Source organism: Terrapene carolina, unplaced genomic scaffold, assembly GCF_002925995.2.
Source record: "Terrapene carolina triunguis isolate 2854851 unplaced genomic scaffold, T_m_triunguis-2.0 Scaffold250, whole genome shotgun sequence".
NCBI lineage: Eukaryota > Metazoa > Chordata > Testudines > Emydidae > Terrapene > Terrapene triunguis.
The window spans coordinates 1,114,596-1,138,502 of record NW_020664601.1 but is presented as its reverse complement, the minus strand read 5'-3'; the positions used below and the strand labels follow the sequence as shown (position 1 = coordinate 1,138,502).

Below are 23,907 nucleotides of genomic sequence, written 5' to 3'. Positions count from 1 at the left end.
AGGGGGTGGAGTCCTGGGGGGCAGTTAGGGGCAGAGGTCCCAGGAGGGGGCAGTCAGGGGACAAAGAACGGGGGGAGGGTTGGGGGTTCTGAGGGGGGCGGGAAGTGGGAGGGGCAGGGGTGGGGCTAGGGCATGACGGGGGCGGGGCTAGGGCGGGGCTCCTCCCGTCCTCTTTTTTGCTTGCTGAAATATGGTAACCCTAACCTAGAATTAGCAACACACTCATGTGATTATCTGTCCATCCATATTAAATCCTTCTCCTGTCTCTTAAACCACATAAAATACCAATACTGAAGTTGAAATATACCAGCAAAAACTAAAAACCTGATATGATTCAGGAATTTGAATCTGGATATCTACCAGATTAATGTGTTAATACAGTGACTCTGGATCATTCTGATAATCTGTTTTGTGGCTTCAAGGAATTTCAAGAGGAAAGGAGACCACCAAAATAAAACTTTAAAGTGGCATGTTAAAGTGAGGGGCTCTTCTGAAAAGAAGTTATCAAACTTTTTCATAGCATAGGTCAGGTCTTAATAGAGAGATTGTCTTGTGGACAGGCCCATCCTCTTTGCAGTCAAAATAACCATCTCTCCTCCCTTCCTGTTTGGATTGCATAACATCCCAGTGGCAACTACAGCAGTTGTATACATGCAAAAATGATATTAGAAAAATGCTGAATGTGGTGTGCAGTGCATGCATTTAACAAGTTAATTCCAGTTTTAGAGATGTTGTTGATTCCAGCAATATTTCCTTTACTTAAAATGGGGACTACCGTTAGAACAGGTAATAGCTCTAAAACTGGAATCTTTAAATCTGGAAACTTTAAATCCGCGCACTGTAGCATCTTGAAACAATCAGTGGAGTCAGCATAATTCAATCAACCAGTTCTCTGGTGCATCAGGAAGTGCTCTGCAGACCACTGGTGGTTTGTGGATGACAAATCGGGAATCACTGTTCTAGAACATTTATCCGATAAACTGAATAAATGTATATTCTTTGCAAACTTTCTGTGTACATGGAGAATAGTTATTCTGGGTTAAAACAAATGATCCACCATCATTTTCTTCAGGCTGCTGTAATTGCAGGTCTTCATCAATTCTCAAGAGATAAACATGAGATAAACAAATTAGGTTGAATGTTCATTGCAGCACAAGTCTCCCAAGTTATTAGTGGTAGGCTAAAACCAAGATACAGTATATGTAACCAAGATGTTTTGGGAGGTAATGTATTTTCTAGGAATTGGAGCATTCTACATTGATGTTACAGAGGACCGGTAATGCATGAGTAAGAAAGAAAACAAAGGGATGGCACTATGATTGCAGGGCCTTAGGGCTGGGCAAACGGAGACCACGCCCAGGGCGCCATAGCCAGGGGGACACCACATGGGGCTTGGGCTTCCCCTGGCTGGCTGTGGCCGGACTCCTCTCTTCTCTGACCCCTACCCCGTGCTGGCCTGGCGGGCTTCTCCCTGACCCTGACCCCGCCCCCCGGACTCCACCCTCACTCGCTCCTCAGCCAGCTGGCTGAGGGCTCTGGCTCTGCCCCAGACCCAGGGAGCCCACAGCGGCACGGCTGGGGCTGGTCTCTGGCAGTGCATCCCACCGCTCGCTGCCTGGAGCGGAGTCGAGTCCCTCCCTGCCTGCGGCCTGGCGCCGCTCAGTCTCTGGCGCGGGCCGGCCGGGCCAGGGCCAGGAGGAGCAAAACTTCCATGTGAATGAGGGGGGTGGAACCGGGCTGAGCTGGGGGGGAGGTGGGACTCAAACTTCCCTAACAAACACACACTCACACACACAGAGGCTCTCACACCCACATACACTCTGTCTCTCACAGTCCCCCAACACAGATTGTCTCACACACACACACAGAGTCTCACACTCCCCAACACACACTATGTCACACAATCCATAAACACATAGTGACACACACTGGCTCTCTCTCACACACACATACATACAAGCACACTCTGTCACACACACACACACACACACACACACACTTGTATTATTATTGTTGTTATTACTGCTTGGTACTTCCTGTCAAAATGCTCGTGGTGAGCCAGGAGTGGCTAGGGGCTTACCTGAGGGCTATGGGCTCTGGCAAGATACAGCCCCCATGTGAGAGTGCAAAGCCTGCCTTGAGCCGCAGGCACCACAAGCCACCGCAGCAGCAATGAAGTAAGTGTGGCAATATACCATTTACCAGGCCACTCTTACTTCTGCGCTTCTGCTGACAGTGGCCTAGGAATTTGCTAGCTGGATCAGTTATTCATTGTGATGTTATCTGATTAAAACATGACCATGTAGATCATTGTTGCAACCACTGTTACATACTTGCAACAAATGTTGTACAAAATGTGACACGTAAGATGTCTATGAAAAGGTTATGACTTGCTGAATATGTTTATGCTATTTGTATACGTGTATCATTTTTGTATTTGAAGTTATGAGTATTGGCTCTATATCTGGATTTCAAATGTTTGCTCCTGGGGTAACACCACAAGGTAGTTAGTTAGCCAGCACCTCTTGGAGGGACTAGTCAAAGTAAGTGGCTCATCAGGGGACACTTAACTCACAATGGACCATGGGAGACGCCCATCTACACTGAATGGACTTTCCTGTGGACTTCCATAAGCAGTATAGGTAATGGCCCGGAGATGATGCGAGGAGGGGAGCACGTAGGACCCAGGGGTGATGGTGGGAGGGGGAGGAGGGACGCCAAAATACAAGTTCGCCCAGGGCACCATTTTCACTAAGGCCAGCCCTGTTCCTCTGTATCACATGCCATATAATTTCCCTGTTTACTCTAAACCATTCACATCCATAGAATTCATTTGTGTAAGAATTTAAGCTTGAAAGCTTAGATACCATCCCTAAAAGCTCAGTCATGTAGTGCAAGTGTGGGTATTTCAACCCATGCATATAATAATCGTGAAGATTTGTATCACTTTCTTATGTTTAATTATTGGCTTGATCACATCTGTCACTGACGGCACCAGCACAGTGCAGTGTTTTAGTTGTCATGTTTTTTTCTTTTCAGAGATCCAGTAGGCTGTGCCTTAACAAATTGTTCTACATTTGTTTTCCTTCTTTGTACTTTCAGAGGTGTACTTCAGAGGCAGATACTGTAACTATTTATAATTGAAGTGTTTGTTATTGACATTTCATTCCTTGCTGAAGACGTGATTAGAAACAAAAGTCTCTACAAAAATAAATCCATGCCTGCTTCTAGTGGAAAGATCATGTCTTCTTGCTTGTTTTTATTCCCATAGAGATAATACAGTGCACCTTCTGTCACTCCATAGCTGTAGTTTACTATCAGAACCTACGCAATAGGTATTAAAGCTATAAGGAGTTTATGTCTATCCCCTTTGCTGCCCATCGCCAAATGTAGTAACATATTCAGAAGACATAATTATCACTTGGTGTCTTCAGTCTGTAAAAAAAACCCCACTTGTGATAGGGTCATGCCATGGTGGAAGACAGTAGAGGCAACAAATGGCTGATTGATCTGTCTTCTCCTAGAATGACCCTGTCATAAATATAAAGGGAAGGGTAACAACCTTTATGTATGCAGTAACATAAAATCCTTCCTGGCCAGATGTACTGAATTATTTTACCTGTAAGGGGTTAAGAAGCTCAAATAACCTGGTTGGCACCTGACCAAAAGGACCAATAAGGAAAGAAGATACTTTCAAATCTAGGGTGGGGGAGGTTTTGTTTGTTCCCTCTCTGGACAGAGAGAGACCAGGCAGGTAAAACATCTCCTGAAAACATACCTGAAATGACTAATCTAAGATTACAAAAATTATAAGTAAGGCAAGGAAATGTGTTAGATTATCTTTTGTTTTAGCTTGTGAATTTTCCCTATGCTAAGAGGTAGTTTCATTCCTGTTTTGTAACTGGGAAGCAGAGTCAGAGGGGAATCCTCAGTTTTTTAAATCTTTTTATTTACTCTGTAAAGTTGCCTTCCATCCTGATTTTGCAGGTGTGATTCTTACTTTTTTTTTTATAAATAAAATTATTCTTTTAAGAACCTGATTGATTTTCAGTATCCTAAAAACCAAAGGGTTTGGTCTGTGCTCACATTGTAACCAATTGGTTAGTATATTATTTTCAAGCCTCCCCAGGAAAGGGGGTGAAGGGGCTTGGGGGGATATTTTGGGGAAATAGGGACTCCAAGTGACCCTTTCCTGAATTTTTGTGTGAATCACTTGGTTGTGGCAGCAATGCTGTCCAAGCAGGGCTGGCTCCAGGCACCAGCCGATCAAGCACGTGCTTGGGGCGGCACCTTGGGGCAGGGCGGCGCTCGATTTTTTTTTTTTGGATTCGACGGCGCAGCGCTCGGAGCGGGGGCGGGGGCTTCGGGCAGTGTGGTGCTCAGGGGGCGGGGCTTCAGGCGGCGCGGTGCTCGGAGGAGGGGTGGGGGCTTCGGGCGGCATGGTGCTCGGGGGGGCGGGGCTTCGGGCAGTGTGGTGCTCGGAGGGGAGTGGGGCTTTGGGCGGCGTGGTGCTCGGGGGGCGGGGGCTGGCACGGTGCGGCGCTCGGAGGAGGGGCGGGGGCTTCGGGCGGCGCTTGGAGGGGGGCGGGGCTTCGGGCGGTGCGGCGCTGGGGGGGGGGGGATTTCGGCGGCGCTCGCGGGGGGGAGTACGGCAGGGCGGCTCTCTTCTTTTTTGCCTGGGGCGGCAAAAAAGTTAGAGCCGGCCCTGCGTCCAAGGGCAAGGAAAGGAATTTGTGCCTTGGGGAAGTTTTTAACCTAAGCTGGTAAAATATAAGCTTAGGGGGTCTTTCATGCGGGTCCCCACACCTGTACCCCAGAGTTCAGAGTGGGGAGGGAACCCTGACATGGTGGCAGCGCGGTGGGATCATTTTGAACCAGAACCACAGACCTCAGGATTTTAAAAGGACACATTTTTTTCTGTTGGCTGCTTGAAAACCAGGGAGGGTTTTTTTTTTTTTTTTTTAACTTTCTTCTTTTTTTTTTTTAGCTGAGAGCAGCTGGAGTTGTTTTGTTTTTTTCTTTGCCTGAGGGCAGAGCAGTAAGCTATAGCAAGAAAATTCACAAGCTAAAACAAAAGATAATCTAACGCATTTCCTTGCCTTACTTACAATTTTTGTAATCTTAGATGAATCATTTCAGGTATGTTTTCAGGAGACGTTTTACCTGCCTGGTCTGTCTCTCCGAAGAGGGAACAAACAAAGAGAACACAAACAAAACCTCCCCCCCCCCAGATTTGAAAGTATCTTCTTTCCTTATTGGTCCTTTTGGTCAGGTGCCAACCAGGTTATTTGAGCTTCTTAACCCCTTACAGGTAAAGTGATTCAGTACATCTGGCCAGGAGGGATTTTATGTTACTGCATACATAAAGGTTGTTACCCTTCCCTTTATATTTATGACAGGGTCATTCTAGGAGAAGACAGATTAATCAGCCATTTCTTGCCTCTACTGATGGGAGGCCTCCTCAGAGAGGCATGTCTTCTACCATGCTCTAAAAGAGGCAACTCACAAATTCACTCTGACCCCTCAGTGAGAAGTTCCACAGCCCTGAGCATGGGCAGTTCTATGTTTTTTGCCGCCCCAAGCATGGCAGTCAGGTGGCCTTCAGCGGCATGCCTGCAGGCGGTCCACCGTTACGCGGATTCTGTGGCGTTTCTATGGGTGATCTGCCAGTCCTGTGGCTTCGGCGTACCCGCCTGTAACAATGCGGTTCTGGCGAGACCCAACTGAGAGTGCCAATTCAGGACAAATCGCTTAAAACAGGGCAGTTATAGCCCTATGCTGGGGTTTTTCCACCTCTAAGGCAAACCAAACCAGCCAGACAAAGAGGACTTTGTTCTCACCCCACTGGCTAACCACAAGTCACACAAGCAATTCCCTAAGACACTCCAGTTTTCCCAGTATCACCACTCGTTATGGGGACAAATGGTTATGAAAACTAATACCCCAGTAAAAGAAAAAAGGTTCTCCTGATCCCAAAGGATCAAGCCCCAGGTCAATATACAAATCAGATCTTACCCACAAATCACGCTGTTGCCAATCCTTTAGAATCTAAAATCTAAAAGTTTATTCATAAAAGGAAAAAGATAGAGATGAGAGCTAGAATTGGTTAAATGGAATCAATTACATATAGTAATGGCAAAGTTCTTGGTTTACACTTGTAGCAGTGATGAAATAAACTGCGGGTTCAAATCAAGTCTCTGGAGTACATCCCCAGCTGGGATGGGTCCTCAGTCCTTTGTTCAGAGCTTCAGTTTGTAGCAAAGTCCCTCCAGAGATAAGAAGCAGGATTGAAGACAAGATGGAGGAGAGGCATTAGCCTTTTATAGTCTTTTCCAGGTGTAAGAACATTTCTTTGTCCTTACTGTGGAAAATTACAGCAAAATGGAGTCTGGAGTCACATGGGCCAGTCCCTGCATACTTTGCTGAGTTGCAAGACGCATTTGCCTTCTCTCAATGGGTCAATTGTATAGCTGATGGTCCTTAATGGGCCATCAAGCAGACTAGGCAGAGCTAACACCAACTTGTCTGGGAAGTTTCCCAGAAGCATAGCATAAGTTTGAAATACAGACAGTATAGAGCCAATATTCATAACTTTAACTACAAAATTGATACACACATATAGACAGCATAATCATAACCAGCAAACCATAACCTTGTCTTAGACACCTCATTTGACCCCCTTTATACAAGATTTGGTGCCACTACAGGACTTTGGTTGTAACCATGTTCTATACAAAAAGAACAGGAGTACTTGTGGCACCTTAGAGACTAACAAATTTATTAGAGCATAAGCTTTCATGGGCTACAACCCACTTCTTCGGATGCATGTTCTATACAGTCCCAGTTCAAGTCAATAACGTGACACCGCCGCTGAATTGCCGCCGAAACCGCGGGACCGGCGGACCTCCCACAGGCATGCCGCCGAAGGCCTCCAGACTGCTGCCCTCACAGCGACCGGCAGGCCGCCCTCCGCGGCTTGCCGCCCCAGGAACGCGCTTGCTGCGCTGGTGCCTGGAGCTGCCCCTGGCCCTGAGGCCATCACAAAACCCATTCTACCCTCCATTCCTGAGAGTTTCACCCTGGGCTCTGTCAGATGCTTTGTTCCTATTAATGCTTTTGCCAACTGACTGAGGTATAGAAAATTCAGCTGGGAGGTAGGAAAAATAGAGATGGACTTACATTTATGTTCCCCAGTTGGGCAAGTCTAACATTTCAAGCTGCATGCCATACTGTAACCCACAGTACAGCCTCGGTAAGAGCTTGTGTATTTTTTTTATCTACAAAATGATTAACTAGATTTACTGCTCTTTCTTCAGGCTCCCTGTTTGCTTTGTGTAATTTGATTTTCAGATGACCTCATCTTCCTCTGTCATCTAAACCAAAAGCAACAACCTGATGATAAATACTGTAGCCCCTATTACAGCTGCTGTTTGCAGTATTGCCATGTGAGTGTAATATAATGCATCTCTCAAATAGGACAGCACTATACATTGTAAACCTATAGCCAGCGCCCTGTACAAAGTACATGTGCTACGTGAAGGGATGATGATTGGTTAAGGCTATTCCTAAATTAAGATTAAAGAGTCAGTTAGTCAGGTTAGTGTCTGCCTCTTCTTAGCAGCAGCCAGCAAATATATGCTTTATTTGACAGATACCCTCTGCCGGTCTGTGTGTTGTTTTGTGGGAAGGGAATGGACAGTTGTTATACAGACTGCTACTACAGAAAGATTTCTTTGTGTGACAACATTACTGGTGGGCAAGGACTTGGCTGACTGGGAATTGGTGATATAACATGTAATATTGTGAAAGACAAAAACTCAGGACCAAACGAGTGACTTATAGGTAAGGCTACATTTTAGTCATGGGTATTTTTAATAAAAGTCACGGACAGGTCACGGGCACTAAACAAAAATTCACGGCCTGTGACCTGTCCATGACTTTTACTATATACCCCGACTAAAACTTGGGGGGGGCTGCCTGAGGGTGCCCCGAGTGCTGGGGAGGGAGGGCAGCCCAGGTGACGCAGTTCAGGACCCCTGCTGGTGTTAGGAGGGAGGTTGGCGGGGCTGGCAGGCTCCCTACTTGGCTCCGTGCCACCATCCCCCCCACCCCCGCAGCAGCAGCAGAGTTTGGGTGTGGGAGGATGCAGGGGGTTGGTGGCACGGGATGGGGTGAGGCGGGCTCTGGGTGGCGCTTACCTGGGGGCTCCCTGGAAGTGGCGACATCCCCTCGGTCAGCTGCTAGTCGGACGCATGGCCAGGCAGCTCTGCGCGCTGCCTCCGCCCAGGGCACCGCCCCCGCAGCTCTCTGTGGCCTGAGACTGCCCCAGCAACAGCGACTGGCGCAGGGGCTGCCTGAACTGCCCTCAGGCCAGGTGCACTGGCCGCTGCAGAAGTCACGGATGTCACGTAAAGTCACAGAATCCGTGACCTCCGTGACAAACTCGCAGCCTTACTTATAGGCAGATGTTAACATTCAGATGAGCCATTCCCTCACACTCCATCACCAGGACAATCTTGCTTTGTGCTTTCTTTAAACTGCTAGTGAATTTGAGACAGTCAAATATTGTCTGCTGCCTTCTTGAATCTAAATTTTTTTTAGCCAGTGTTGCAAAATGCATGTCCCAACCCACCTGTACACCTCACTAAATTTTCCCAAAGCTGAGATGCCATGTATAGATGTCTTTGTGGTATCATAATCTGTTAGAAATGCCCAATGTTCACAGGAGATTCAGAACCATAGTGTAATAACCACCGTAGGTAACATTAAACTTCTCTCTCCTACGATACATAATTCCTCCATCATTGCGATGTGCACGTGGACCATTTCACATATAATCCAAAATGTCAATTTATTAGTCCAGAAAAAGCTGCGCCCCTCAACATGTGTCATAACCAGCATGTGTGCATGGGAGGGGTCATTCCAAAGTCTTAGAAAAGAAACCTAGATACAGTTCATTTGAGCCTTTGTGCATCTGTCCTTGGCATGCACCCTCTTGCAGGAAAGGGGCTTAGATTTCAATTGAGTCCATCTCCTCTAATATACAGAAGCACTCACCGTGCCTCCCAGGGCTGCATATGCACCGGGCTTACAATTTTGCCTAAAGTCGCAATCTAGCTCTGAGAGATTTGCTCCTTATTGGTCCATCAGACACTGGGTTTGGAAGCCTTCCAGCCCAGGCATATCTTTTTAGTCACACTATGGCCTAAAGTTGATGCTGCAACCAAAGAATTCCAAAAGTAGCGAGAGGGGGGTGCTTATGGGTTGAGTTTGTCCAATCTTCCCATGGAGAGCAGTGTATTGTTTGCAGTTTTGTACAGCACCCAGATGCTATGGTAATAGGTGCTGAGGTAGTTGATTAAATACATTGCAAATAAGTCTTTTATTTTATGCAGCTTGTGTTGTCAGTACATCAGCAGCTTGAGTAGCAGTTCCATCAGAGAGAAGCATAGTGAGATTTGAAATGTATGGTTACATTTCTATTTATTCTTTGAAGTGGGTTGGTTTGCCCCTTCAAAGCATTCTTCAAACTATCCAGCATTCATACAAAGTGAACAGCTCCATATTGCTTGTAGTAGTCTAGTTTCTCTTGAACAATCTGTTAAAATGACCACATTCTCAATTCTTCCAGGTGCCAGATTATAACTACAGAGCTGAAGTGAAAAAACTCATCCCTCACTTAAAGTATTTGGATGAAATACTAGCAAATCAAATCACCATCCCTCCCTCCAGGAAGATGAACAAGGACTGGCTAATTGTCAAGGAGTCCATTAAGGAGGGCAGTTTAGCCAAAGACATTTCTCGGTTTGGTATGTCAAATTTCTCACCATTTATTGGTGCTGATGTGTAAGAAAGAAAGAGTGCAGCTGGACTCTAAGATCCCAAGCTGAGCTTTCAGGGCTGGGAGATAGGAAACTCAATCTCTTCACTTGGAAAATGAGCAGCTTGGCTATGGAATTCACGGTGGGACAATAAATATGGAACTTCACCGTGCCATTTTCATGGTCATTCTTTGGAATGTAACTGCACTTTCAAACTTATGGCCAGAACCTCTGCCCCGTTGAGGCTGCTTTGTGCTGTTCTTAACCAGCCAGTGGAGGATTCTTCCCTCCTACATTGGGGAATCCTCCGGTACTCTAAGGATGCCATATTGGCTGCTAGGCCATTGAGTCGGGTGAATGGCTAGGAGAAATGGAGTATGGCTAGAATGCCTCTGCTCTCCAGTGATTGTCCAAAGGTGGCTATGAAACAATGGGAGTAATTTAGAGCAGCCCTGAGGCTAGCCCTAGGATCAGAGAAATGTAAAAGTGGCTTAAACCACCCAGCATGTCTCATCTGCAGCTGAGGTTCTAGCCCTTAGTATTCTTCTTGTATGTATGTTTTGAACTGAGAAATTCAAGTGAAATCTTGGAAATGAATGTGGTAAACAGTGTGATGGCTCATAAATAGCGACCTATGTAACTACATGACAGTACATTATTTGGCAAAACTGGTTCATAAGAACGACTATACTGCATCAGACCAATGGTCCACCTATCCTAGTATCCTGACTTCTGACAATGGCCAGTGCCAGATGCTTCAAAGGGAATGAACAGAAAAGGCAATTATGGAGTGATCCATCCTCTGTCATCCAGTCCCAGCTTCTGGCAGTCAGAGGTTTAGGAACACCCAGAGCATAGGATTGTATCCCTGGCCATCTTGGCCAACAGCCATTGATGGACCTATCTTCCATGAACTTTATCTAATTATTTTTTGAACCCAGTTATAGTTTTGACCTTCACAACATCCCCAAGCAATGAGTTTTGCAGGTTGACTGTGCGTTGTGTGAAGAAGTACTTCCTTATCTTTGTTTTAAACCTGTTAATTTCATTGGGTCACCCTGGTTCACGTGTTATGCTTTTATATACTGCATGACATGTGCTTTACCATGGTCAGTTAAATATTACAAAGTATTTCCTATCACTGCTTCTATTGCTTCCCATTAGTGTGGGCAATATGGTTGGCTTCCTGACCCCCACTGTTGTGGTATGCTTGCCAACTGTGCACCATTAAAAATATAGTTTATTTTGGAATAAGTGCACACACTTGTCATTTATTTTAATCCCAGTGGGTCCAAATCATTAGTTGTAGTAATAGGTATTGTAGGAAAAAATCTGTAAAAGTATGATCCTTCAGTGATCCCTCTGTTGGCTACATAAGGTTGAATTACAGAAAAATAGTAAAGTTGGGAAGCAGAAAGAGAATAGAGTGGAACACAGAACAGGGCATTCATATTACTTTATATTCTATTCATGTTTGTATTTTTGCCGTTGACAATAAGCACTCAGGTGAGGAAATTCCAAATATTTTCTCTTCTTTAGTAATGTTAAGTTAGCTGCTTTGCACCTGCTATATGTTTTATGGTTTTGCATTAATAACAAAGGCCAAGATATTTTTAATAGATAGGTGCCTAAAATTAAGCTCCTAAATAAATGGGCTGATTATTAAAAGTGTTGAGCACCCAATACTGCTGGACTGTTTTTCCTTTGCCAGCCTATTGCTTAATATTTAAATGGTTTAGAAACTGTGTGAAAAGTGCAGGTGTTCATGCTGGAGGGTGGCCAGATAAGTGTCCCAACATGAGGAAGTGGCAGACACTGTGTGACTGTGCTGGGTGTAGTGTTTCCATTTAAGTTTCTTGAAGCAGGAACTGCATTTTCTTCTGTTCTCTCTAGCACTAAGCATGTTGCCATTGCTTTATCATGACTGTGCAATGATAGGGTATTTTAAATGTTGCATTCTTAGTTATATCTTACTGAAATCTCTCAGATGCTCATCCAGAGGCAACAACAAGACCTGGCTCTGGTCTGAGACCTACTACAGCTCGCTTCATGTCAGCTTCCAGACCCGGGACTGCACAGAAGCCTGCTAGTGCAGGGAGATCTAGCAATGTCCATTTGCTATCCTGTGGTAGCACCCTTCCAGACTCCACTGTCTCTGATGAGATATTCCTAGAAGATGACTCCAGTGACTTGACACATGGTGATGAATTTTCTTTGTCTGTTCTTCCCCCACCCACCCCTCTTTCAACCCCCTCTCAAAGTTCTTCCAGCTTTATAAAAGCACATGTGCTCTCAGTGCCCCCCCGCCCCCCCCCAGTACTGACGGAACATTGGCTTGTCCATAGGTTTCCAAGTGTGAAGCCCGCACAGTGAGCTTGGGGTGCTTTTTCATTTTCTCCTGAGGCAGAAGCTGAAAGTCCTTTGGCGACACCCTCCCATTTTACCCTTTAATCCCCCTTCAAAAGTTGTACATTGCTACAAAGTGCCCTATGTCTCCCCACCTGCTATTTGTTAAGCAGTCTCCCCTCAGGTAGGGTTTGTCCTCCTATTTTTATTCAAACCTGTTCTCATTAGCCCTTATCTCTAGACCCCACATTGGCTGGGGTCACAGATCTAGTTTATATGAAAACATTCAGAACTATTTGGACATATCATTGTGTTAAAACACTGGAGTAATGTCCTAAGATAAACTGTCCCTACAGAACGTCTGGAGTTCAGAAGCTGTGTTGCATGCCCCCTTCACAAGGGGTCATAAGGTCAGAGTACATGGTATGCAAGCTCAATACTTATATTCCTATAGGGATCATTGCTGTGAGTGAGTGACTGTATCCTTAGTTTCCAGGGCTGCGTCTCCCAGTGTGAGGGATCACGTAACTGATTTAAAATTTCTGGCCTGCTGGCCAGCCCAGAGGTCTAATTGAAGCGCAGTACTCAGCAACCTGGTGGTTGGCTCTTCCCTCCTGAGAATACTGCAGTGTCAGCACCACCTCTCAGAAGGAAGTGGAGCACTTTGTCACTCTGCAGCAATTTTTCTGGCTAATTCAGGCTCACTGCTGATGACTGAGATTTGGATGTAGAGCTCCGTCCAAGCCCCTCTCAGAGCAGACAACAGTGTAGGTATGCCAAAGGAGCTGGAGAGTGAGGAGATCTTAACGTTAGCTGTAGCAGAGCTGACACTCCGCTATAATTAAGGGGAAGACAAAGGAGCTTCTGAGGGCCACTGGCAGGATGCCCAAGGATGGCTGAATGGGAAATGTCTGGCAGAGTCCTGTTTTGATCCAGTTTTGAAGGCACCCTAGGATTTCTTGGTCAATTGTCACTGAGAAGGCCAGAGTGCTGCAATCTAATCAGCTCTTCGGATGCTGACTAGGTGTGTCAGGTTGTGTTCATTTGCCCCAGTATTTTGAGGCTGTCTTTCCAGTAAACACCAGTTCCTTCTCAGCTCTCTGAGGCAGATAGTTCAAATGCTTAGCAGTACCAGCTGAGCCAGTGAAGCCATCCAGAGCCATGAAGCAGCACCTTGCTAGCGCTGGATACTCCTCATTTAGCAAAGGAAATGGAGACCAGCTCCAGACAGTCGATGAATGAAATATGTTATAGCCTCGAGAACAGAATCTCATCAGGACTGTAAACTGATTTAAGAACTGTACGAAGTGTCAAAAGCTGGTGAGAAATGCTTTGTTTTGTTTCTTTTTGCTAGGAATCAGCCGAGTTATATGTGGGAACCCTATCAAAGCCCTTCATGCACGGAGACAAAAGCTAGGTGTACGTTATCTTTCCTATATGCTTTCCATTCCTGCCTGACACACCCAGATCAGATGAGTTCTGCTGAGATAAGCTGAGACCCCAATGTATTTTATGGATTTCCACTCCAGTCTATAGTCCAGAAAACTATATACAAAAGCAATGAGTCTTGGAGAAGGCGGGGTGGGGGGGAGGGGAGAGGGTCTAAAGGCCCTGATTCAGCAAAGCGCATAAGCATGTGCTTAAGTGTCCTGCTGAGTCAGGGGATATGGAAGGCCAAATGAGGCATGGAGAAGGGCAGGAGAGGAAACTTGGAGAGCTGGAAGATCAATGGATAAATAGAGAATGGTGAGGGGGTCATGAATCTGAGACTTCCAGGCTTCCTGTTCTGGGAGGGATTGGACAGAGCTGGGAGGGAAGTGTCAACCCAAAACAAACCAATTGTGTCATTTAATGAGAAAGTTATCGGATATCAGCTGTGATCGTATATGAGAAACAAAGGAGAGAAACAACCGGTAGGGAGAACCGTTACTTTCACTAGAGGAAATTAAAAACAATGGACTGTAAAAGAACACATGAAAATTACATGCCACATCCTGCATTCCTTACTCACAAAACTTGCATCCACTTCCCTGGGACCTGAGCAAAGCACAGGTAAGGACCACAGGATTTGGTTCTGGCTTACGCTGGAGCCCAGGCTCTGGGAGGGGGAAAGGTCGCAGATCCTGGCCTCCAGCCTGTGCCTGAACATCTACACCACAATTAAACAGGCCCTTAGCCTGAGCCCCATGAACCCGAGTCAGCTGGCATGGGCCAGCCATGGGTATTTAATTGCAGTATAGACGTACCCTTGTAGGCCCTGGTTCAGCAAATCATGTAAGAGTGTGCTTAACTTTATATATGCTTTGCTGCATTGGGGCCATGTCACTTACATGAAATATAGATCACTACAATGTATATAATTTTACATGTTATCCCTGACAGCAAATATTAGAAAAATCATTGGGGGGGGGGAAATTGAAGTGTCCCTTTTCTCTGCCCCACCCTGCCCAATCAATGAAGCTTTTTGGAATTAATTAAAACAATGAGAATTAATAATAGTGTGGCATAGCACAGACTGTATAAGGGCATCATAATCATATGTTACCCATCACATCCTACTGAAATGCCTGTCGGTGCAGCTATTACAGGTTCAGGTCAGTGTACCTAGAGCTACGTATCCGTGGGGCCAGAATTAAACGTGTCATTACGCTCCCAGTCATCACAGTGCTGGGTTTCTGGAGTGAATGTATACAGGGCCGGCTCCAGGCACCAGCCCAGCAAGCAGGTGCTTGGGGTGGCCCCTGGAAGGGGGCGGCAAATCCGGCTCTTCAGTGGCAATTCGGCGGCGGGTCCCTCAGTCTGTGTCAGAGGGAAGGACCGGCCGCCGAAGAATGAAGCGGCGGCGTTAGAGTTCCCGATGGCGATGTTGTTTTTTTTTTTTTTTTTTTTTTTTTGCTTTTTTGCTTGGGGCGGCAAAAACTATGGAGCCGGCCCTGAATGTATAAGAAACGTTGTATCCTAACAGTGGTTGTAGCTGGGCTTATCATATTCAGTACAATTTAAAAAAATATCAAAATAAAGAACATGGTCATAGATAAACTGAAAACCCAACTGTTACATCAAAAGTTGCATCAAAATTCTGATGCCCAGAGTTTGGAAATTGCACTAGAGGGAGAGTTGTTGGCAAAGATTGGTGAGCGGTAAAGTAAATACCAAGTTATCAGTGGTGACTTTTTTTAGTTTTATTTTTTAGTCTGTAGCAATGAACCCTTTCCAAATGCCTGGTTCCAAGATGGAGCACACCTATGACTCTGAAGAAGCTGAAGATCTAAGCCGGGAAGATGTCTTTACTGAACTGAGGGCATGGAGAGAGCATCATAACCAGTAAGAGTTTGGGATGATTCTAAATTATCTTACAATAAAGCAGGGACTCAGTGTGCCATCTCCATAATAAGGCGAACTCTTCAGCCACCTGGTGGCAGTTTTGGGGAATTGCCTTTAATTTTGTAAATTTATATCTAGGCAGGCAGAGACAACACAGTGGAATCTATTTGCAAACTCCACGCTTAGATGCCCCTTCTGCTGGAAACCTCAGGGGAGTGAGAAAGGAGGAGGAAATCTCTGATGCATTGTCCATGTTGATCCTAGGGGAGGCCAAGATGTTCATGTTGGTTCTGGGTCTGTGAGCCCTCCCTCAGCCCACTTCCTGGCAACCTCCTTAAAGGGACATCCCTATTGAGGGGGTGGGTGGGAAGAGGAAAATTAATACAGCCTAGCAAAACTCCATAAAGCAGAAAGGGAAAGATGGACTCCGCCTTCCACAGCCACTACCCCTGCCTAGCTCTCCTACTCCTCCCCCAGCCCAGCAGCTACTTCCCATCCCCTCACCACTTGCAGATCCCTGACCTCTGGAGTGCCCTCTGTGTGGCTGGTGGCAAGTTGTGAGGTGTGTGTGGGATCTGTGGGAAATTGTTGCCCTGCAGTTAACTGGACTCTCCTTCTACACAGGAAGGGCGATACAGGGTGCAGTTAAAGTGTTTTCTTTTACCAGTAGGTAGGTTATTACTGGTCCTAGCAGTATTCTCCATTAGACAGTAAGGGCAGGATTTGCAAAAGCAGTTGGCATTCGCCTAACTAAATGGGAGTTTTCTCACTGACTTCAGTGTGCTTTGGATCAGGCCACTTTATAGGCAAAATTCTTCTCTGGTCTGCATGGCAGTTCTCTGCCCCGGTATTCCATGCACCACGGGAGAAAATAATATTGAGCTGAGCTTCCTCCATGGATCTGAGAGGTGACTCTTATCCTAGAGATAAAAATGCCTTTATTTTGACTCTGATGCCCTTCCTTTAAATCTGTCATGTTTCACTTGGCTAATTAAAGGTTGGCTGAATCTGAAACAATAAAACACAGGCAGTTTAGGTACCTAATTCATAGCCCATTTTTGCATGTGAAAGGTAAGCCAATCCAGGTGAATGTAAATCCACATTACCTATATTTGTCTCTAAACAGCAGTGACCCCACATGCATGTACAGTACTCGGAACAGTTCATGTGTAGACTCCTCTAAGATAGCACAATGAGGGTCAGCTAAAACTGTAGAGCTTAACATTTGTCAGGTGTCTGCAAATCATTCAGATGGAGAAGGCCCCCCAGGTGCTGAAGATACACAGTGATGAGGAGGAAGATGAAGAATGCAGCCTGAGTGACAGCTGTGAGGATGAGCTAAGAGATACTTATGACGAGGACCTAATTGAAAGGATTTCACCAGATTCCTCCTGCCAGTCCCATCTTTCCCAGTCCTCCTCAGGTACTGGTCTCACTTAGCCTTCTCACTTTCTAGGGAAGGGTTGACATGTATTACTTTTGTCTGTTTCTCCTCCAAGATTACACCTGTCACTTCTGTGGGAAAATCTGGAGGGCATGAATTAGGCTCCACAGCCACTTTAAAACCCACCACTGAACCCCCTTGGCAGACATCCTCCTCACATCGAAGGATAGCTAAAGAAAGAATGTAATCATTCATTGTTCCTCTCAGCTACATGGCTATGAGAAGGAATACTGGAGATGCAATACATTGGAATGTGTTTTCTTGTCACCCAAGCAGTATAATAAATTGCATTCAGTTAGGACATATAAGGCTGTATTTCTCTCCCAGAGGTTTAGTGACACAATTACTCAAAGGCCATTCTTTTGATTGTGTCCTTAACCTAAATTCTGTACATAGTTAATTAGGTACAGTTTAATCTTTTTATGGCCAGCAGCAAATGGATCTCTACTATATATAGAATCTTTCTAAGGATAAACATATACAACATTGCTGTGTCATACATAGGGCTCTTTGTTTTCAGTTTTTATTTTATTTAATTTTTCCCAGGAATTTATCAGTGTTTATTACCACAACAACAAAAATAGGTGAAAATCAGTGCAAAAAACTATTAATAATTTTTCTGGGTAAATATTTGGGTTCATTTTGGTGGATGGAAATATGGAAAAAAAGTATTCAGTAGATTAATGCTTTGAATTCCGTTCATCAATGTGGTTTGCTGCAGAACTAAAAGAGAACTCAAAACACAATGCCACCTGTGAGTTTAAGAAAACAATAGATCTCTAATCCCCAAATAAAACTTTTGATTTGAATAAACAGTTTACTGTTGTGGACTATTAGCCTATAAATATTTACATTTAATAATTGGGCCACACCATTTGCAGCACATACACTCAACTTCATCCTTTTCTCCTGTTTTTTGAACACTTCTGAATACTTCCTTGTGTTCTGAAACATATTCTGATAGAGATTTTCGTTTTCTTCCCATTTTAGTGGATCAGATTTTTAAACCATTATCTGCTAACAGCTTGAAATGTGTACGTGGTGGGCGTGAGATTCATCAGTACGTTCAGATGTGCACGCACCTCAGAGCTTGTGTGCGTGCCTGTTTGTTTGTAGTGTGTCTCTTTTAGACTAATACATAGCCTTACTTCAACGGGCAGCTTTGCATATACACACAGACTAATGAATTATTGTAATACATACAGCTCACGCAACGTATTGTATTTTCCTAATAAAATAAGTTATTTTTACATATTTGACTGATACAAAGGTAGGGTGGAAATCAGAAAAAAACAAAATAATACTTTTTGTAAACCCTGAGAATTTTTTGGTAAAAATCGGTTTAAACTGAAAACGAAGGGGCTTAGTCATAGATCATCATCAGGATTTTTCTCCTTCCACGTGTGTTACAGCTGGGGATCATATGAGCTGAACTATAAACAGTAAAAAGAATATACAAAAATATTTTTAACATTGAGGCGCTTTCCCTTATTCTAATACTAACCTGAGAGCCTTGTTTGCACTTCTGAGTTTAGTAAAACTCAGTATCCCTTGCTCTTCAATTTTCTTGTGCCTTAAACCTCAGTGAGTTGGGATGCACTCCTCTGAAGTGCTCAGAGGCTTCCAATCTTATTGGAAGTAACAGGAGTTGAGCGGACTCATCACTTGATCCACTGCCAATTGAAGTGAAAAGCAGGCTTTCCAGTGACTTCAGTAATCATTGGATTGGCCCATTAAGAGTTAGGTGAACTAGCCATACCAGGAAATCAGTGTGCTTCCTTGTTGTTTCAGATTCATCACATGCCCAAGAAAGTGTGTTGCCCGCTAGTCTGAATCGTTCTCTGGTACCTTCTCCTCCAAAGTGCCCCTCACCTGCATCCATGCAGGGTGTTGCAGCTAGACCCTCAAAAGTGAGAGACATCAGGGTCAGACGTCTGAAAGTGCCCAACCAGAAAGAAGCAGCTCAACTGAAGGAATATCCCCAATCAAGAGTTAGCACAGAAATCGCAGCCCAGCTTGTGGGTGAAGAGATTGCTATTCTGACTCTGCACAGCACACCTGCTGTATGTGAGGCATCGCCACTGAGAGCTGAAGGGAGGTATTGGACCAGCGAGAGTGTTGGCCGGCAAACCAGGAGGCCTATTTCAGGACCAGCAGCTGTTGGATCAACAAGTGTCAGGTATGCTCGCTAGTTAGGCGACTTTTCTATGGAATTCTGGTAAGCATAGAAAAGACTTCACTGGGGGAGAAAAGGTGCAGCCCTGTTGACTCTGATGTATATTACACCACAGAGTACAAACTCTTAGCTAGATGGTATCTACCATGTACTCTGTAGAAAGCTCTGCTTGGTATCTTGGTGACCTATGCATCCTTTAGTCCTTCCAAAACTAAACGAGTACGATCTTACATTACTCATACCTTGGATACTTCTAACATTCAATCTGATATTAGTCACATCAGATACACATTTTTTCCTTGAAATTTACAGTAATTTGCTTTAAAAGAAAGTTCAGGGGAAAAGGCATTTCTAAAAATAAAAGTGGACGTAAAGTAAATAGGTGTCATGTAAACCAAACCTGGTTGTGATTGGACCCTTTTATTGTAATATCAGCATCTTATTGCTCATTTGAAACTTGGAGTTGCCCAGAATGTGGAAATTTTGATTTCCAGGTAACATAATAGTTATGGTATAGTATCAACACAGGAGCTGTCCCTTGTACTATTTGTTCGGGTCACTCCAGATGAGGGTGAGCTACTTTCTAAATCAGACAAAAGTTTCACTCTACAATCTAGCTCTTCAATTGCCTGCATGCTACTCCGTGTTCCAGCTATACCCAGGTAAAAGACATCTGCTGTGCGGCAAGGGAGGATTCCTACCTATGAAATGCTGGTGGACAATGATGACACAGCAGATATGAGGGGGGCCAACAGTGAAAGAGTTAAAAATAACCCAAAAAAACAAAGACCCAGTAAATTACATTTTCATATTGTGTCCTGATCTGTCTTCTCAGGATAGAACTCCAATATCAGCCTTTCTATCAGTCCTTCATCCATATGGAGACTCTGCACATCTACAGAAATTGGCGAGCAGTCTAGTGTTCTCAAAACTAGCTGAAGTAGCAGTGTAGACTCCTCAGAGAGTCCTGTTGTGCCAACCTTCCTGTTGTGCCCAGTGCTGGAAGTTCTTGGTGCAGTTCTTGGGTGAATCCAGGGGGCTCACTCAGTTCCCCATAACAATGCCATTTCACAATAGCAATTTTTTTCTTCCCTTCAGAGCCACTGTGGATAGGAGTCCCCCCAAAGTGATCAACCATCACCAGCCAGTTGTCCGCTCATCCACAAAAACCCCAGAGAGGTTTGCGCTGAGGAATGTGGTCCATCCTGTGACTGCCAAGGCTGCCCTGCAGAGGTTGCCAAGCAGGCCCAGTGTCTCAACAGCTACTCAGAGCAAGACGCCAAAGTCATAGAAAATACACCAAGTAGCCGTGTATGTTGGAGCTGAGTCGGACAAGCCCACAGTGCTCAGTTGGAGTTTGTGTTCCCCACACTTAGCACCAGCAGCGCTGATGCTGTGTTCTGACTTCTTATGAGAGCTGAATACGTTGACGGAGCTGCACAAGCAGAGCTGTTTGAACTAACAGCTTGATTGGTCTCAGTTAAAGCTACAGCTGGTCAGAAATGCTTGCTTGAAAAAGCACCTTCTAATCAACTCAACAGTTGATCAACCTCTTATTAAATAAAAAGCAGCTATTTGTATGGTCTTTGTGTGCTGAAAGGGACAAGACTTGGCACACTTGGCTTCTCTGCATTAATCCCCAGCTATGTTACTAGGGAGCCTGCAGTGACGCCCCACAGGAAAGTGAAAGTTTGCAGTCCCCTAGACTCAGTGCTTGGCAGCTGGCACCTGAGGGCCCTTAGTTTTCCCTCTTGCATTCAGCCTGCAAATACTCATGCACGTGTCAGCCTGCTGTCATCTAAACAGGCTCATTGCATACGCTCTGTGGATCCTATATGTTCAACACACAAGTGAAACAACTGAGAGTGGAGGGGGGATTGCTGCAAAGACCAGTTTAAAATGATTGTATTGCAGATGTGTGTGTGTTCCCTACTCACCTGGGGTAGCAGAAGTCCAACATGCAGGAAGTCTGTCTGATTTTTAGCACTAATTTCCATTCTCCCACTGACATTTACCACTTCGATCTGTTTGTAATCTTTCATCGTTCCCCTCAGCTATATGGCTATGGGAAGGAATACTGAAGATGCAACTCATTGGAACATCAGTGTGTCAGTCTGCCTTGTCTCTGCTCTGAAGGAACTCTCAGCACTTCCCCAGGACTGCTGTTCTATGGCTAGACATCCCAGGTCTGAATTTCACCCAGCGACCTTTGTAAATAAGTTTCATTGGGTCCAGCTGGCTCCCTAGAAAACTTTGTCACCCTGACATTTCAGAGCAAATGAGTGACAAGCAAACAGACATGCAGAATCAAACATTCCCTGTTTATTCTTTCAGATCAGTTACATTTTCCAAATTCATGTGACTTAATTATTTTAAGTGATTCATCAGCAACAATGAAGTGGGTAGGGAAGGAGCAGTTCTTGTTTTCCATAGGGTATTTATTCTATGTTGGGGTAAGATGTAAAGCACTATGAGCTGATCTAAATGATTGCACACTGTGATATAGGTAAGAATGACTGCGGTGTATGATCTGAGCAATGTCAGGTGTTCTCAAACCAAGCATCAGAAAATCTTATATTTTTTTCTACCTTCAAATTAATACGTTACAGATATTTTCTGGGAAACAGTTTATAATACATTAAATTATGCAATTATCCCTTGCATAGTTTGTTGCCTTTGCCTCACTGCTAATATAAACGAAAGGAATAGGCTGTACCATAGAGCCCAAATCCTTCAACTTGGTCCCACTGCTCTGATACCCATTCCTCTTACAAAATAGTTGTGAGCAGAAGCCAAGTTCGCATTCTCTCAGTGGGCATAAGAAAACCATCGATCAGATACAATAAGTATTGAGTGGCAAGCAGTTCCCCAAAATCATATGAGTGTTGGAGGGATTTCCAGTCAGTCATCGCCCAACAAAGTGCTTGTGTAGTTAAACTGGCATCTAAAATTGACTCTATGCCAGTGTCAGTGACCATGAACAAAACAAATGGACAGTGTGGCTCAATAGGATAGAAGAGAGAAGAATGTTAGGGCCTGATTTTCAGAAGTGCTGCGCACCCACACTCCTGGGTGAAGTCAGTAGGAGTTGCAGATGCTCAACACTTGTGAAAATCAGGCCCTGCTTATAAAAACTATTGTAAAAGTGAGTGGTATTTAGGACCACCTGCTCCAAATGGCCCCTAGCTACTCTCTCAATTTGTGCTTGTGACTTTGTATGTGCAGAATCCTACATTCTCATGCATAAATGGGGTTTGGGCTTGCAAATCAGGCAACTGGGTTTGTCTGCCTGATCTGCACACAAACTGGTCACCGATTTAGAAGCCACTTCTTCAAATGGCTATGGGATCTTTTCCAGGAAAACACAGGCTTGGTTCTGTACCATTATCATGCAAGGGGCCTCTCCACTGTATTCCTGTGTTGGGGGACAGGGAGAAATGATCAGTAATGTTTTTGTCTATGGACTGGTAAGTTAACAGGGACCATTGTACAGGAGTAGAGTAAGAGACATTTGGGAAGTGCCTTCGTGGGCTCAGTGGGAGCAGTCCCTTCCATTTCTGACCTTTGTCGTCATTCATCTCAGTTATAGAGACCTTCTCTCCTGCCCCAGTAACTCTACTGTCGTCAGATGAGGAACACATCACCAGCAGACCTTACTCTCAGCCTTCACCATGGGCCTCCTGACTGGAAGGGTGGGAACTGGAGCCACCAAAGGCCGCTCTACAATGATCTTTCCTACAGTGTCCTGACTTTGCTCTTTGTGGCGTTCTCAAGTGATAAATAACAGCCTTGCGGGTAGCACATCCTCTCAAAACAGCCTCCCCCCATTACTGACTCTTCTCCCCTTGCTGAAAATAAGCCAAGTGGCAGCACATTCACTGGAGCAGCATGGCATGTATTTAAGAACCCGTGTGCAAGTTTCCTGTGTCACCTATTAATCAATGCATCATCTAGCAGGACAGTATCTCCTAAGCTGCATGTCAGTAGTGGTAGGTAGGTAAGCCATGTGCTTGAAGCCGTATTTAGATCGAGCACTCTTCTGTCCTATCAGCGCCACCGTAGGAATTGTTGTATCCAGAGCTGTCTTGAAGACCTGAAAAGCGAAGTTATCGTAAGTAATTGGCATGTTATACGGTAGCAGATGGGGAGTGCCACTGGGTACTTGGCTGGTGTTTGCCTTTGAAGCTCTAGTGCACACCACTATGGAGTTCATCCATGTCTAATGTTCTCTAATGGGAGGGATTTTTTTATTCCCAGGAGCCTTAGGGTTGCCCCCTCTACTCTGAAATTCAGAGCCTAGTCCATTGTGATGGGTCTGCCTGCAGCTTGAAAGCTGCTCTTAGAGGACAATGACAGAGTATGAATTTACTACGGGCCTTACTATGTCACAATGATGCATCTGCACAAATACTGCTGTGACAGAGGCTCATGACGCAGCATGGCACAAGGACAGATTATCCCACATGGACACACCAGGAGGTGCTCCAAACATCCACGATCCAGCATCCTGATGGCACAGAGTCATTATTTTAACTTCGGGGACACACACAAACAAGTGGTTGCCCATCTTACTGTGCTTCCCTTTTCTCAGCCTGCTGCTACAGTCACCTTACAGGAAAGTGGAGGTCAGGAGCAAACCCTCAGGAGTGTAGAAGAGGGGGATTGTGCTTCACAGGGGTGACACACTTAGTCTGCCTGGCAGGGCCGGCTCTGGCTTTTTTGCCGGGGGGGGCGGCGAGCCCCGGCGGCGGCTCCGGTCTCCCCCCCAGCGGCCAGAGCGCCGGGGGCAGGGCCGC

The 23,907-nt window shown here is 45.1% G+C and overlaps 2 protein-coding genes across 3 annotated transcripts in view; one reads left to right on the top strand and one right to left on the bottom strand.

Moving 5' to 3' along the window:
- LRRC56 (leucine rich repeat containing 56) overlaps window positions 1-21,732 on the top strand; it is a 170,485-nt gene extending 148,753 nt beyond the window's left edge. For both annotated transcript variants that reach the window (XM_026657633.1, XM_026657634.1), the window contains exons 8-14: window positions 9,632-9,809; window positions 11,809-12,021; window positions 13,522-13,586; window positions 15,361-15,491; window positions 16,724-16,914; window positions 18,727-19,114; window positions 20,210-21,732. In XM_026657633.1, the coding sequence (XP_026513418.1) occupies window positions 9,632-9,809; window positions 11,809-12,021; window positions 13,522-13,586; window positions 15,361-15,491; window positions 16,724-16,914; window positions 18,727-19,114; window positions 20,210-20,402 (1,359 nt within the window). In that variant the 3' untranslated portion in view covers window positions 20,403-21,732. The remainder of the gene's footprint in view (window positions 1-9,631; window positions 9,810-11,808; window positions 12,022-13,521; window positions 13,587-15,360; window positions 15,492-16,723; window positions 16,915-18,726; window positions 19,115-20,209) is intronic.
- A 1,325-nt stretch (window positions 21,733-23,057) lies between these two features.
- LMNTD2 (lamin tail domain containing 2) overlaps window positions 23,058-23,907 on the bottom strand; it is a 57,464-nt gene continuing 56,614 nt past the window's right edge. The window contains 1 exon segment of the mRNA XM_026657630.1: window positions 23,058-23,204. Coding sequence (XP_026513415.1) covers window positions 23,058-23,204 — 147 coding nt within the window.